Below are 16565 nucleotides of genomic sequence, written 5' to 3'. Positions count from 1 at the left end.
GAATTGTACCGTCCTTTCCATTTGAGGCAGGTCAATTGACAATAAAAATGAACAAGAATGAGAACATTTAAAAAGGCGGTCATATTACACAATATTGTAATAAAAGTGAAAAAAACAAAAAGACAAAACACAACAACATAAATATATACTGTATATATATATATTTCTTCTTCAAGGTCATTTTAGAACATTTTTATAACCAAAGCGGGTTATAAGAATGAATTAGTTATTAATTAAGTAATTAATTGTACTGAACAGGACCCTGGGGCTGTGATGGTTCTAGAATACAATAAAAACACAGGCTCTTTTACCAGCCTTCTGATAGCTCAGTTAGATGCTTGTAGCATAATCCTTTTGCATTCAGCCCTTCTCCATTATCTTAGGTGTACTCGCTTTGTCGTACACCCCCAGGGCTAGGATCAAAGTCTGGGACGGCACCGCCTCATAGGCATATAGACTGTAACCATATGTTGCCAAAACACATTGTAATAGTTGAGACTAGGGCCTATTGGGTAAAGCCAAGACTCCTTCTTTTCCATGCAATTGAATGATTTCAGCTTGATCTGTTTTTTTTCACTGAAACGGGCTTAACATTATTGGAGGTAGTCCATGGTGGTTTTACAACATCACTCATGCCTGGGCACTACTCTAGTGTAATAACACACTAGTTTGTTATTTTCCCAGTTTACTCAAAAGAGCAAATGATGACATTATCTTTTTTAAGTCACTTATCTGTGCTCACAGATGAGGTTCTAGCTCTCTCACTCCCTCACACACAGACACGTTGATGACCCTTCCCTGATAGCATCAGAAAGAACTAAATAATGCTGTTTACTACGCAAAGACCGCATGACACACCACTTGTTGATGTTTTGTAAATGATGACATCACCATAAAACACAACTACAAACATATTTTTTTCTTTTTTTTAATGCGGCATTTTTCGTCATATATTGACCATTCAAAAATGGTACTCTTTTTTTTTTTGCTTCATTTTGTAACATGGTTAAAAAGATGATGAGGTCCTTGTAATCAATCCCATTATCATTATTGCCACTATGATTTGTAACAGCGGAACAGTGTAAAAAGAAAATCCTTCAAGACAATAAATCTTTCAGTGTTACAGTTTCTAACATAGAGCTATTTGACAGTAATACTCAGTTAAGTATAGTTGAAAAAGCACTGAGGAGTGACAGAAAAAGACAAACCAAAATCAACCGATACAAAACTATCATCACAGAGTGTATGATGTATATAAAGTAACTACACAGTTTATATAAAAGATTCCAAGTCAAGTTGCATTCAGCTCTATGATCAGTGTTTTTTTTTTTGTGTGTGTTTTGTTTATTTATTTATTTTTGTCATGACACGATCTCTCTGCACATCACATAAGCTACTGAGTTGCCGACTGGCATTAGCGTTTGGTTGTTCTCCTAGCCCTGAATCCCACAGCATTAGGCGGGGATCACATTAGCCAGCGACAAGCGAACGTAGTGTAACGCTCAGACCATAATAAGTTGTGTCTCTTTCCTAAGCAACACAAACGGTTTGTCAATTGAATACGCTTGCGTTGTGCTTTGAAAGTTGAACCAAGTTCAACCCTCAGCTTGTTCAACGCTAGCGCTGCCACCGTTCCGCTGCCCAACCATAAAGAACAATAGGAAACCTGCCGCTTGCCGTTGGCTAATGTGATCCCCCCCCCTTACTGTGTAGGCTGTTGGTTGAGCTCATTGGAAGTGCTTTGGCCACAGCTTGGCCTACAGAAGAAGGTGCAGTGGAGAAGGAGTGGACATCAGGACTCGAGTCCAATGACCCGCTCCAAAAAAAAAGAAAAGAAAAAAAGACCGACAAGCACATCAACACTACGAACCCTCTAATGACAGGAGGTCAACATAAAGACACAATACTGTTCTCTTAAGAGGCCACTGTAAACCTTTGTAACACATTGTAAACCTTTCTTCTGCTAAGAAAATACACTGGAAATATTTATATCTTGGTATAATACTGTAGTCACACTGATTGCCTAAAACAGTGAGTTTTCCTTCAGTTTGGCATTATGGAATGGTTGTCTTACGCCCCTTACAGGTAACGAGGAGCACGGGAGTGTTAGTCAGAGCCTGTTTGTCATTTGTACTGCTCAGCGCTATGGCCCCTAATTTGAAAGACAGACAAAGTCTTTGGTCTTAAGTGTAAAACATATGTAGCAAATATAATTCCCATTGCTTGACAAACGATCAGATGTAAAAATTTATATAAATATAACAATACAATACGTAATAGTAATTGTAAATATATAAAAATGAGTGAGACAAGTTAAGACTTCAGACTAACTGGCTAATGTGTCAGCGTTACTCACACAATTTATTTATATCTTACACACTCATGTAGATTTACGATCAGACCATTTGCCCAGCAATGACAATTACCTCTGCAACACGTGTTTGACACTGAAGACCTTGCTTGTCTTTCAAATCAGGGCCCCCATCTCGAATGTCTGTGATGCAACTTCTCCATGTAATGAACTGGGGAGTTAACAAATGCTGCCAAATCAACTGGTCCACCAAGGCCTCATAGTTCTCTTTCTCTATAGCTCTTGCTCTCACTCTCTCGCACTCACTTAAAAAAAAGAAACAATCAAAGAAAAACAGAAACTCAAAGGAACCCTAGTCAGCACATGCTTCATCGGTTTATAGTTTAGGTCTCTGTGGGTCACACACTAAGTGGTCCATAGGCTGCACTGACCTAATGCAGTGCTCAAAGGTCACTGCACAGCACTGCAAAGTCCAGTCCCGTCCTGTCCAGCACGGCTCTGATCGGGCTCAGTGGTGACGGTTCCAGTCCAGTGCTGCGCAGTAAGCATGGGAGCGGCCGCAGTGCAGGTGCAAACCAGCTGGTACAGCGCCTTGTGACACAGTGCAAAGGGAAGAGTCACAGTTTATAGAAGCCACCGTCAGAGGGCCTGTAAAACAACAAAAGTCTCCCAGCGCCATATTTAATTTCTTATTTATCAAGTCTCCCAGCGGCATATTTTATCTCTTATCTTTCCATGTTTGCGAGTCCACGTCGCTTTGGATAAAAACAGCTGCTAAATATCAGTTAACTTTAACTTCATGTTACTTTTTTTTCTTAAAGTCAGGAGAACTAAAGCAACACTTTTAAAATGGTGGTTAATGACTAGTTCACTACTGTTCATCTGGATTACATGTCAATCACAATTTTGGGACTCTGCACAGAATGACACTTGGTAAAAAAAAAAAAAGTAAAATAAAAACCCACTTGGGGAAAGTAGTGTCAAGAGGTCAGAGATAATTCTCCCATATAGTGGAGAGAAGTCCCCATGTGAAACCTCCCAGTGGAACAGGTTCTGAGTAGACAGGGTAGACAGCTGAAGCAAACGAACAACATAAGAGCAAAAAAACAAAAAACAAACAGATTTCATAAAGGTACTAGAGTGATTTCTAGTAGTGCATCTTCATAGATTCACCACAGCCACAGGGTGAGACAGAGCCCCCTGCTTCCTCTTGCTCCAGACTCTTTACACCCGGCCGACCTTTGCATCGCCAATGGCGCCCCAGACGTCAAAAACAAACTCGTCAGGGAAGGCAAAGTCACCCAGCGTCTCGTCCAGGGCCTCGGCAAACTCATCAGGGTTCTTCTTGTCCTTGCCCAGCTCGACCATAGTGGCCGCTGCAAAAGGAGAGGACAGGATGAAAGGAGCGTGTGTCACGGAAAGAAAAAAAAAAAAAATACAACAGGTAAAATACAACTCATACTTGTAGCCAACAGGTGATTCACAATTGTAAGCCAATAGGTGAAATAAAACCCATGCTTTTGTGTCCATGTCTTGTTACCACACCAAGTATTTGTCTATCAGAGGCGGTCAGATACAGAAGACAGTGTGGGGTTCATTACCAAGCTCGCTGTCTCTGATCCCCATATAACTCTCCAGGAGGTCATCCACCTTCTCAATGGCCTTCTCCTCGAACGCAGATGGCTAAGACACGGACAGATCAACATGAGGATGACCGATGAGGCAGGAGCCTGAAATTACTATTTTGCAATTCACAGATACACAAAGCTTTAAATACCCACTTTGAATGCTTACATGGCCCTTGCTGTGGACAAAACTATTATGAGCTTACCAGTTCCTCCACGGTGGCAGGACCTTTTGACCTAAGACGCAGGGTGCCCCTTCCAGTGCCCAGCTGGACCCCACCGGACCGTGACCCGCCTGATCTCTGACTGATCATGTCTGATTGTAACAACAACAAAAAGGTGGACCATTTAATCGGTCTGTTAACCAACTACTTAAGAGTGGAAGTTCACTAAAGCCATACAGCCAGGCCATACACGTAAACGGCATCATACACGTACAGGTATTAGGGCTAGGCACCGCCAGCAGATAATGGATAGTGACACTGTTGCCGTCACTGATACGGTTAATCAGAAGTTAGCATTACTCTTACTAATACTGGGTGACCTAATTCTCTGGAGAGAGAAAGAGAGACCATGGCAGTAACTAACTCATTACACAATTATACATTCCTGACCTTGTTTGCACTTTCAAGAACAAATGAAATGCGTTACAACCTACTCTGTAGATGTTGCTGTAATTTAGGTGCTTGCTTTATAATCAGAGAGCCAAGATCAAATGTGATGGCGCACCATTAGAGAGTGCCATTTGATTGTCCACAGAACTGGTGCAAACGCCACTTGTGCTGTGTTGCCACTACACAGAGACATACAACACAAGTGCCATTTCAGTGCCATCTGTTCAGGAGCTTATCATTAAACAGGTGTTGAAGGCCAAGTAAAGAACCAGTACTGAAATTAAACTGGGACTTAACAGCCAATCCTTAGGGGCACACACTCACCAAATGCCTTTAAGGGCTCCACCAGCTTCAGGACGAAGGTCTTTCCCCTGGGCAGCTCCTTCAACATCTTGGCTACTTCGTAGTGTCGACAGCCAATAAGCATGTGGCCGTTGATTGACACGATCATGTCTCCCACGTTGATGACTTGGATCTGATGAATGATGCTTCCTTCTCTTATTCTCTGAAATTACACCAATTAAGTAAATTTAAAACACTTATAAAAATCTAAGAGCACACATCATTTCATATTTTTATAATCTCTAGGAATGAGTCTCATGAACTTTGACATATACTCCATAAACACTGTGCTGATAGAACTACAAGGACACATTTCCTGCTCACCTTGATGAAGGCGTAGCCAGCTCCATTGTCTGTGATGGTGAGGCCAAGGGCATCCTCACCCTTGAACACCTCCACCTCTTTCCGCTGGCCTTTCACGTGTGCAAAGATGAAGTCCTCCAGTCCAATCTGACCACCCAACAGCTTGTCCATGTCCACCTTGTGCGTGTTCAGTGTGCAGAACATAACCTAGGAACGTATGTGACAGACAACACACACCGTTTGCATCAACATTATCTATGGTGTGCGAATTTAAAGCTGACAAAGCGACTTTCTGATTAATACTGCTGGGCAATGTTCTTTATTATTGTTATGGCATATTCTTATTTATATTGGCCAATTTTTGTTCATACTTCATAGGCAAATTATCATAAATATCCAATCAGAAAACATGGAACCGGTTATGTGGTTGCCTAGCCACATAACTCGAACAGTCGGCCCATGTATGATCACCTGAAGAAGACTCCCGAGTAACCGAGAGTTACGTCTAGACAGCAGATGGGGACCCCGGCTGTCCCCTGCTCCTCACCTCAGCTGGTGGTATTCCAAAGGCCTCGCCGATCTTAGCGTAGAGTTCCCGGACATTGCTGAACCCCTCGATGCGCCCCGTTGGGCTCCCATGTGCCAGCTGCGTGTGGAAGATCAGACGGGGACGCAAGCTGGTGGGCGGGGGAGGCAGACCCTCCTGTGCAGTTGCCTCCCCAAGTCCGCCCCCTACCCCATCCATGCCGTCCAAGCCTGGCACATTTAAGCCTGCCCGCACTGGCTCCGCCTCTTCGTTTTCTACAAGTGGAGAAGCCTTCTTTCTTCGCCCCAGTCCTAAAGGCATCTTATGTGTTTAAGTGTTATTTAGGTCTTACTGAAGAAATCGTGACAGCAGTATACCTCAGACACAATGATCTGGGTGAGCCACTTTCGCTAGGCCAGGAGGATCAAAACAGCGGTGGGAGCCGCAAACCCTACAGCACTGAGGCCAAATATGAAACAGACACGGATAGGTGCCCTTCACATCTCTATGCCATCACTTCTTACAGGGCCAACACCTGTGACAAATTAGACACAAACACACAGCAGATATCAACTGTTGACATATTGACGCGGCCTCTCGTGCTTGCCTGAAAACTGCGTCTTTGGCACCTTACTAAAAATACAAATGTGTATTTACAGTTACGTAGGCATAAATCACTGTCCATATGGTTTAATCTAGTCATTAGATCAATTTCGTGTAACGTTTGTTTGTTAAACAAACAGATTGTTAAAACAATGTTACACAAATAAACGACTGATTACTGAACGGATATGCTAACCACAATGACGAAATACGTCCAACTATTAATCCAAATAGCTAACTAGCCATCTATTAAGCGATCATCAGCTGCGATGGCTAGCTTACCTTGTTGATTCCATTTAATAGGCTGATTAGCGTTAGCTAACTTTCCTGAGGCCCATCACAGTCTAACTCGTGATTACAACGGTAAAGGTATATCTTACCACTACCAACTACCATCTTACGTTGCACGTAATTATAAAAAAGCTAATTCGGTTCGTTTAGTGTGCATCATGAAACATACCTGCTACAAATAAGGTGACAAAGTGAAGAAATTTATCTCGAAACGACGCGTCTTAGTTAGCTTAGCTAGCCACCAAATTTACACTAACTCACCCGTTTATAGATGGCAAAGCGTTATGTCCATTAGCAGCAGACGTTCACCAACCTCTGGAAATAAGTCTTGGTCCTATAATAAATGAAATCCGCTGCCACTTCTGACAAGTCCTATGCCTTGATCATCAAAATTTTACCTAACGCTTGTAATTCAGAGGGTGGGACATCTTCGTGGTTTCTTCTTCACTTCTTAATTTAGCCGATTTATTACAAACACATACCAATACTGCCACCTACCTTAGTTTCTCAGTATTTGGACTCGGCTCAAGCAGGCTCAACATCTATGTAAGCTAAGATGTATGACGACTGTACATGATATAAAACCATGATTCTCAGCAAAGTTGCAGGGCAATAATCCATCCTCGGCATTGTTGTACTGGCACATTCCTCATGATTGGTCAACATTTCTGGAAAACTTTAATTTGACTAAATCATTTAGGCAAATTACCATGATCATCCAATCAGACCACAAGGAACCGGTTATGTTCACCGGTTGCCCAACATCATTGTTCAAAAAGTTGCCCCATGCGTCATCATGCATTTAACATAGACTTGTATGGCATTTAAGTTTAGACAACTCTCCATTGATACTCACATGTTGGCATACAATTGGACTGACCTGGTTGGATGGTTTCCATGGCCATAAACTAAAAACAAATGCCACTTGAAACATACAATTTGTAGTCAGTTGCATATTTTTAAAAATATTTTAATGTTTGTGACCCACAATTATGAACACGGCTTCTGAATGTTTTTTCACACACATCCAACCAAAATGTTAAATGTTCTACTGGGTCAACTTGAAAATACCTTTGGCAAGCCATCACTGCGGAGTTTCATCTGCTATTTTGGTAAAGCGGTTTCATAGATTTCTTTTGGAGCAACTCCATATATATATATCACACACACACACACACACATTCTGATCTACAGAGAACACACAAACCTTTTTGGCACTTGTTAGCACTGTATCTTAGTTCCTATGGAATAAATATATAAAGAATGATCAACGTTAAAGTGATTTTTTTTTGTGTAGATGGCTGAAGTGAAAGGATCCATAGACACCACACACCGATTAGTGGATTGAGTATATTTTGATATTACGTTCAGTCAGTACAAAATACTGATACTTAACATCCTCCACAAGTCAGTTCAGTAATGAGGTTGACTCAGGGACATTTCCCTGGTTGCTTCATGGTTGACGGTGCATTGAAATAAAACAGCATTTGTGAGTTCTTGGAATTTAACTGGAGTTTTCAGGTCACTACACGGCACACACAGTTAGACCTGTCTGAGCCCTAGGCTATTCATATCCATATAGATATGTGCAAATGTGTTTTTTTCCCTATAAGACAAACGCTACATTCAGGCATACTTGCACCTGAGATACACGCAGGACCAGACTTAAGGTTTTGGCACACAGGTTTAACATAAAACAAAACAAAAATCATGACCTTCAGTGAAAATACATACTGTACAAACACATGGAACAATCATAGGTCAGGATAATGGTTTTGCACAGGCTAAATCTCTGCTAAAGCCTCTGGTAAATCTGGGCCTCAATGTAGCAACTGTAATGTGGATCTTGGGAGGCCCCATTGGCAGGGGGAAAGGTTGGAGTCTTTTTTGCATAACTAAAATTGAATGACCATGGACAAAACTCAAAGCTTTTGTACTCCTTTTCATTGGGAATTACAATTGCACAACTCCCACTCTACCTGCAAAAGGCTGCGAGATTTCAATCCAGACATCAGTGTCTGAAACAATGTGTAAAACAGGATATACATGGAACGATACACCACAAAGATTAATATTTTGTTACAAGACAAAATCAACTATCAATGCACAAAAATCAATGCGTTTCAGGGGGACTCCCAGTTTCTTCAGCAATGTAAAGCTATGTGGGAATGAATGCTGATGCATAGGTTAAGACGTAGTACAATCGTCTTGTATGTCCCACCCCAGTCCAAAATATATATATAAAAAAAATAAAAATTCTAATATTTCACAGTGATGTGAAAGTGCATCATGTTAGTGATCACCAACAGACAGGGAAACTAAAGGAACCATCTGGTCTGAAAAACAACCCAGGGTCTATGTTTGGATGATACTGAGTGTAAACCTTTGTTGAGGACCAAAATATAATTTAATCAGAGTAGTTTTGAGTAGGGCGGGATTATGCGCTTGCACGGAATTAGCATATAAGTATCATATAGCATAGCCTTGTGGGCAAGCTCACTACATCAGAGTAAACTACTGAAAGCCACTGACTCAGCTCAAAATGTCATTATACTTCTGTACTACTGTGGGGAGGGTGCAGTTTTTTTTTAACTTCCTAAGTTTACAGGAAGAGTATAAAAGGACCTGTTTGAGCAGTCAGTGCTTTACCTTTTTGCCGCCATACTGCTAGGACTCCATACAACATGGCGGCAACCGGAAGAATAGGTAAAGCACTGCCTGCACAAACACCACCTGTTTTTTTATACCCTTTTTGTACACTTAAAGTTAAAATACTTCAGCTTGTCTGGTCTGCATGGACTACAGTAGCACAAAAGTGTAACAATATTTTGAGCCTAGTCAGTGGTTTAGAGTAGTGTGCTCGCAAGGCTGTGCTATATGCCATTTCCTTGCAAATACGTATTCTGGTCTGACTCAAAACTACTCTGATTAACGTAAAATGTTTACAATTATTATCATCCAAAAAGAGACCCTAGGTTGTTTTTAAACCGGAGGGTTCCTTTAGCAATGGGTAAAATAAAATATTTATTTTTTAGGGGAAAAAAAAAGTGCGGTTACACTTGTCTTACTTCCAGTTCACCAGAAAGTCTCTTTATCTTTATGGGACATAGAAAAGAAAAGCAGGATACCAGGGCAAAAAGCAAAAAACGCTACTGGATGAGGCAGTCTTAGTGTTGGATAACGGCTCCTCCCATCACTACACTCTGATCACGGCGGGAGAATCTGACCGAGGGCGTCTCGGGTGCTCTGGCCCAACTTGTCGGGGAACTTCACCACAAACTCCACCACCATGTCCCCCCTCTTCTCCGGGCACTTGGAGAGAGGCAGGCCCTCCCCCGCAATACGCTTCTTCATCCCAGGTTTGATGATGTCGCGAGAGGTCACAGTAATAGTTCTGCCGTCCAGTGTTGGGGCACTAATCGAGCATCCACAAAGCGCCTGAGGAAATGAAAGATGGAGTATTTACAATGGGCATGTTTTTACAAATCTTGTATCATATTAATCAGTAAATGACAAAACATTTAATTAATATGATTTCTTTACTACTACTACTGCCAATGCCTGAAGGACACCAAGAGGAGCAAGAATAGGAATCCTCTGACCAGTGTCATGAGAAAGGAAGGGGTATCCATCAAGGGTGGTCACCACTTAAAAGTTTTCAGGTGGACCAGAATTTTGAGTTAGGTCCCAGACTGACAATTTGCTGTGAAACTTATTAAGCCCAGTGTTTCTCAAACTTTCTCATACCAAGGACCACTTAACTAATAAAAAATAAATAAATAAATAAATAATAATAAAAAAAAAAAAACACAGACCACCTAGCTAAAAAAAAAAAAACCTACTTCAACAGTATATTACACAGTAGGCCTACTCACTGAACCACCTTGCTTATAGTCTTTGCACCTTGCTTTTTGTGTCAGAGGATTCATATCATTTACATTGGCATAGCTTCCATAGGCAGAGTTGCAGAATTGTTTTTGCATACAAGTTGCTTGGAGATGGCAAACTCTATATTATATTTTATCACGTCTGCTTGCGGACCACTTGGGATAGCTTGCGGACCAACAGTGGTCCCTGGACCACACTTTGAGAAACACTGCCCTACGACAAGAGTACAGCAGGAAGCTAAGGAGCCAGATTGCAAACAGGTCAGGGTCTCAAGACAGGAAAAGGGAGGAGGGGGCCAGCAGGAATGTTGAAACTGAAACAGAAAATTTGAATGATATCCAAGTCTCCGTCCTATTTATTCAGCTACTGCTCTGCAAATACATATCTACTCTGACATGACTTGACAGTACAAGAGGGAACGCTGAGGGACTGATGTTCCGTGAGCAGAAAAAACAAAAAGGTAAAATCCTTCAATTCAATTTACACCCAATTACCTGCCAAGTTCACTGTCTGAATTATTAGTAAGATTTTATTTTTTTAAAAGTAAGGGACATTTCAGGGGTCGCATGCATTCTCATAGAGCTTGGCACAATCCTACTAGGCTATACTTACATCTTACATCTCTGACACATCTTCGACACTGGCCTATATTTAGCCTTGAACTTTTAAACATTTTGACACAGAAATTTGTTATCAAAGTGACAGCTCTATCTTAATTATCTCTGGCACTTACATCTCTGAGGGATATCCTAGCAGGGTAGATGACATCTGAGCCTTCTCGGCGGAAAACTGGATGTGCTTTGTCCTTCACCACGAAAACCACATCGGCTGGGATGTTGGTGGGTGTCTCGTCCCCCTCCCGGGGGAAAGTGATCTTGGTGCCCTCCTTCCATCCACGCTTGATGTCCACCGTCAGGATCTTATCCTCGTTGCGCATGGAGCAGCGGTCTGCGTTGAGGCGCTTGCGGGAGATCTTCATTTTCTTGGTGCAGCCCGAGAACACCTCCTCCAAGCTCACCTTCAACTCATGAATGACTGGAGGGTCCTTCTTCTTCTCCCTACCGCCGTGGATGTTCCCAGGCCTGGATTTGAAGGACCTCTGGAACCCCCCCATGCCCCCCATGCCTCCCATGCCTCCCATGCCTCCCATGCCTCCCATGCCAAACGCTGCAAACGGGTCGTCAATGTCCATGTCATCGTCACCTCCTCCGCCACCGTGTGAGAAAAACTGGTCAAATGGGCTGCGGCCACCAAAGAACTCAGCAAACATGGCGTGAGGGTCCCCATGAAATGTGTAGTTGTAGGTGGGTCCATTGGGACATCCACCACTTGAAGCTCCTTTGAGACCTGTTGGGAAAAAAGAAAATTGTATTAAGATAATGGCATGTCGTACTGCCTACACATCAGGGTCATCTGACTGCTGTATAACTCATTATACAAATGAGTTGTGTTTTACAAAAAAAAAAAAAAAAAAAAAAAAAAATTAACAACAGCGTGGCTGTGTCAGAAAAACGTTAGCCAACTAAATCCATGAACAACAGTAACCTCAGTGCAACCCATAAGCAGCACGTCAGTCGTGCAGAGTCGTCCTGTCTTCATAGCCAAGCTCGTGACAGAATTAACCTGTTTGGCAGCAAAACACTGGGTAGTTTCGGGTGAGGCAACAGAGTGGGCCATCTGGCCAACTCATGGACGGGTGTCAGACAAAACGGAAATGTCTAACAGTACCGTGTGAACTTTGTCTCACTGCAAAATACAAATTCGCATTTAAACGAGGAGCTAAAGCTACTGTTAACAGCTACATGTACAAGGAGCAACATAGTTCCTGGGTGGGCAAGCATCAGCTATGACAGTTGCCTTAGCTTAGGGCTCCGTTTACATTACCATTAAAAGTTAACAATGAAGAGATGGTTAAAATAAAACTTTAAATCACATACAACCCAGAAATGTTAAGACAGGTGACATTGGTTACTGTCTCCAAACGATTTGGACGGCTGGCTATCTAGTCCAGGTCATTCCATGTTACCGCCTGGCTGTTAGCATTAGCCTCATCACAAACCAACTACAAAACAGTTTAACTATCAGAATGTAAGTTTATAACCACTCCATGCACATAATATTACCTTCTTCTCCATATCGGTCATAGATGTCCTTTTTCTTCGAATCGCTTAGGACATCGTAGGCCTCTGCAATCTCTTTGAATTTATCCTCCGCTCCGGGGGACTTATTTTTGTCGGGGTGATATCGTAAAGCCTGTTTTCTGTAAGCTTTCTTGATTTCGTCCTCTGACGCACCTTTTTGTATTCCCAACACTTTATAATAGTCTTTACCCATCACAAATACTTCCTATGTTCACTTGACAAGTTAATTTAGGAACGATTTACGTTATTAAGTCACTGACACTCATTAATCGGACCCCATGCCATGAACCACTGTCGCGTTGACGTAAAGTTAGCTGGTTGAAAAGATTCCAATTTCACAATAAGTTTAAAGTTAACGTTATTTTTCACACGTGATATAATACGTATACCTCAAAGTAACAAACGAGATGGTGTTAACAGATTAACCGTTAACAGATGCTGGGTAACGTTTATGAGTTAGCGAGTTAGCTAGTGCTACCCTGCGAAGAAGCCAAGTATAGCAAGCTTGCTAATGTTAGCAAGCTAGCTAGCTGGCTAGTGTATTTTGTCAACCTCCGGTAGTTTATGTGGACCGCATCCCTTTGATTTTCCGTTATAGAATAAGACGTCACTCTGATTTTATACACTACAGAGTTCGTATCGAATGTTAAGAACTAAATATTCGCTTAAATTTCAGAGGTTCACAGAAAAGCTTAGTTACCTATCGCTTATTCTCATCTTCTCGCAACGTAACCCGGGACAGAAAGTTCCAGAAGTACATTTTCACCACTTCTTCTTTTGACACGCTGTAAGGATGCTACGATTTATTTACATCAAAAGTATACAGCGACACCTAGTGGTTCGGAAGAATTTGCTGTGTTCAGTCTATAAAACCATGAAAACAGAAAAGCGTGCTCATATCAGAGAAAAGTATCGGCGAGCCCAGCAGTTCTCGCGCGGGGGCGTTTCTATGGAGCTAAATTTGTCTCAATAATATTTGTATATGCGCAGAGGGGGATCCACAAATATTTCTTGATTTGCATGTGTGTTTTGATATCTACAAATAAAAAAATCATATTTGTAACTCGTATATTGATTTTTACAAATATAGATGTGCATTTGTAAATAAAATGGCATTTGTAAAACCGAAAATTTCATTTGTGAAATGTGATTCTGCATTTGTGGATCACCAGCACACACAGTTTTCGTTTTTCGCATTTGTGGATCAGCATTTGTGGATCACGTATTTTTGAGACAAACTTTGCGGCAGAGAAGCCACTCAGATCCACAAGTAGACTGCTGACACTTTCTAATCCAGTAGATGGCAGTGTTGTTCTATGGGACTCATAACCAAAGATTCTTTGCTCATAACACACAGAGCTAGCGAACCTAGTTCTTAAATCTAACAAGTTATGCCTTTCACAACAAGCTTTTTGATGGAAAAGTAGTGTTTAATTATGACCGCCGCGCAGCGAAGCGGCGGTCATATAGGTTTAGTCAGATTATTTTTTTTTCTTTTTTTTCTTTTTTTTCTTTTTCGCATGCCCAAATTTCCGTCAATGATTCCCGGGACCGGGGTACACGAAACTTGGTGGACATGTAACCCCACATGGATAGCATGGAACCATCGTTTTTCGTTTTGATCTGTAGCCCCCCCGCTGAATTGGACCCCCCGAAAGGAGGGTAGGGCAGACACAGTTTTCTGTGAATATCTCGAAAACCGTAGGGTTTAGGAGGACCATTTTTTTTTGTATGTTGATCTCAAGGGGCCATGTCAACCCATTCCATAACCACTCATTTCATGTATAGTGCCACCTAGTTAAACACAAAAAAGTAAAAATGAGGTGGTGTAATTGAAGGTATCTGTGACCTAACATAGTCAAAACTGCACGAAATTGGAAGTGTAGGATCATTATGACACCCTCTGTATGCACGCCAAGTTTTGTGGAATTCCGTTCATGGGGGGCCACACAATAAATTAATTTATGTTACTATACACCAACTGGCCTGTAGGTGGCCGGAGACAGTTTTCTGTGAATATCTCGAGAACCGTAGGGCCTAGGAGGTCCACCTTTTTTTTGTATGTTGGTCTTAAGGGGGCATGTCAACCCATCCCATTACCACTTATTTCATGTATAGCGCCACCTAGTTAAAAATTAAAAAGCAAAAAATTAGGTGTTTTCATCTCAATATCTCTGGCTGACAAGGTCAAAACTGCACGAAATTAAAAGTGTAGGATCATTATGACACCCTCTGAATGCATGCCAAGTTTTGTGTACTTTCGTTCATGGGGGGCCTTACAATAAAATAATCTATGTGTACATTTAGTGACGTACACCAACAAGGATTCCCGGGACACTGAAAGACCGGGGTACACAAAACTTGGTGGGCATGTAACCCCACATGGATAGCATGGAACCATCGTTTTTCGTTTTGATCTGCAGCCCCCCCGCTGGACTGGACCCCCCGAAAGGAGGGTAGGGCAGACACAGTTCTCTGTGAATCTTTTATGGTATGTTGGTCTCAAGGGCCCACATCAACCTGGCTCATAATCACTCATTTGTGATTTGCCCCCCCCGCCCCGCCCCGCCCCGCCCCGGTCAAAAATGAAAATGCAATATTATTCTGCTTTAATCGCCCCTATCTTCAGTTAAGATGTTCAGAACTGCACCAAATTTTATGTGTATGATTGACCTGGCATTCTCTGGGGGTCTGGGGGTATGCCAAGTTTCGTAGAATTTCATCCATGGGGGGGGCTAAAAAAATTAGGTTATGTGTACATTTAGTGACTGTACACTCATTGGCCTGTAAATGGCGGTGCACACATATAAACATGCACACACACAGGCACCCACATACTATCGGTATTAGAACGGCCGATACATAATTACAAATTCAATAGGATCAAAAGAAAGCCAAAATATTCATCATCATCATCATGGCTGCATTTTCAGTATTGGCGATAAGTAGTCGTTTGTCCACTAGATGGCGCATCGTTGCAGTGAGACGTAATTTTTTTGGAAGTTAAAAGTGGGTTGAAAAAATAATGGACACTTCCTACAAGGACTGTAATTTACCGCAGCGAACATCTAATAAGGACAGGACGATGTTCACATGAAGTGTAAGTGAGGATGAAGTGAGGATGTTTATCGGACATGCTTGGTTTTTACTGCAGGTACGTTAATCTTGTAATATCAATAAGGACCTAGGTAATGTTACCGTTAGCGTTGGTTGAGTGATGGAGGCCCATTTGATTGATTGCATTTGTAGAAAACTATAAATGCGGTTATACCAAGCAAATTGATAGCAGCACTGTTTGTATCTTTCGACTGTCATTTATTGCACGTGCTCCAAATCATTCTGTGCAATGGAAGATTTACCAACGTTACACCGGTCTGATACAGTTTTGCCTATACATGCGTGAGACTGAGACGCCTGTTTATTTTGTTTTAAGTGCGTGCAGGGTGTGAGAGGGGAATCGATGTGCTTTGATTCCAGCTTGGTAGTTGTAGTCTGTGAAATTAAAAAGCACGTGTGTGTGAAGTATCCAAACAATGACACCTTCATTTCATTATGGCTGCTTTAGCAACACACCTTAAGCTACTGTGTAGTGGGTCCCATTTAGAAGTGGCTACTTCATTCGCGCTTTCCTTGACTCATGGAACTGCGTGAATGTTATTACAACTTTTCGCCACGATATGGCAGTTTAAGTCCGCTTGATACTGTAAGTCGTAAGCCATTGGTTTCCAAAGGAGATTTTATTTGTGTCGCCAGCATAGCCTATTGACAATTTATGTTGTAAATAGGCCTACCTTATAATCCTACCTGTAGCTTAGGGAAGCTAACCGCTTTCTATTAGGATCTAGTTTGTTAGTTACAGTTTTGTCATAACTCCCTAATGCATTTTTGCATTTAGAATAGCCAGAGCGGGTATATCTCAAT

The 16565-nt window shown here is 41.8% G+C and overlaps 2 protein-coding genes across 3 annotated transcripts; both read right to left on the bottom strand.

Moving 5' to 3' along the window:
* Positions 1 to 1317: 1317 nt before the first annotated feature.
* Positions 1318 to 7081, bottom strand: gipc1 (GIPC PDZ domain containing family, member 1). Its single transcript, XM_042086273.1, has 7 exons — positions 6877 to 7081; positions 5743 to 6256; positions 5217 to 5402; positions 4875 to 5055; positions 4143 to 4252; positions 3913 to 3994; positions 1318 to 3687 (listed from the first exon to the last, which is right to left on the bottom strand). Exons 2-7 carry the CDS (start codon positions 6040 to 6042, stop codon positions 3536 to 3538), a joined length of 1011 nt encoding a protein of 336 aa, XP_041942207.1. The 5' UTR covers positions 6043 to 6256; positions 6877 to 7081; the 3' UTR covers positions 1318 to 3535.
* Positions 7082 to 7951: 870 nt separating this feature from the next.
* dnajb1a (DnaJ heat shock protein family (Hsp40) member B1a) lies at positions 7952 to 13564 on the bottom strand. 2 transcript variants are annotated; one of them, XM_042086616.1, is made up of 3 exons: positions 12627 to 13564; positions 11237 to 11850; positions 7952 to 10053 (listed from the first exon to the last, which is right to left on the bottom strand). In XM_042086616.1, exons 1-3 carry the CDS (start codon positions 12835 to 12837, stop codon positions 9823 to 9825), a joined length of 1056 nt encoding a protein of 351 aa, XP_041942550.1. In that variant the 5' UTR covers positions 12838 to 13564; the 3' UTR covers positions 7952 to 9822. The 2 variants fall into 2 exon arrangements, with proteins under 2 accessions (XP_041942550.1, XP_041942551.1); XM_042086617.1 differs by having other exon boundaries at positions 13345 to 13564.
* Between the last annotated feature and the right edge of the window lie 3001 nt (positions 13565 to 16565).

This window comes from Alosa sapidissima, chromosome 3 (assembly GCF_018492685.1).
Source record: "Alosa sapidissima isolate fAloSap1 chromosome 3, fAloSap1.pri, whole genome shotgun sequence".
Classification (NCBI taxonomy): Eukaryota; Metazoa; Chordata; class Actinopteri; order Clupeiformes; family Clupeidae; genus Alosa; species Alosa sapidissima.
This window is presented reverse-complemented; position numbering and strand designations above follow the sequence as displayed.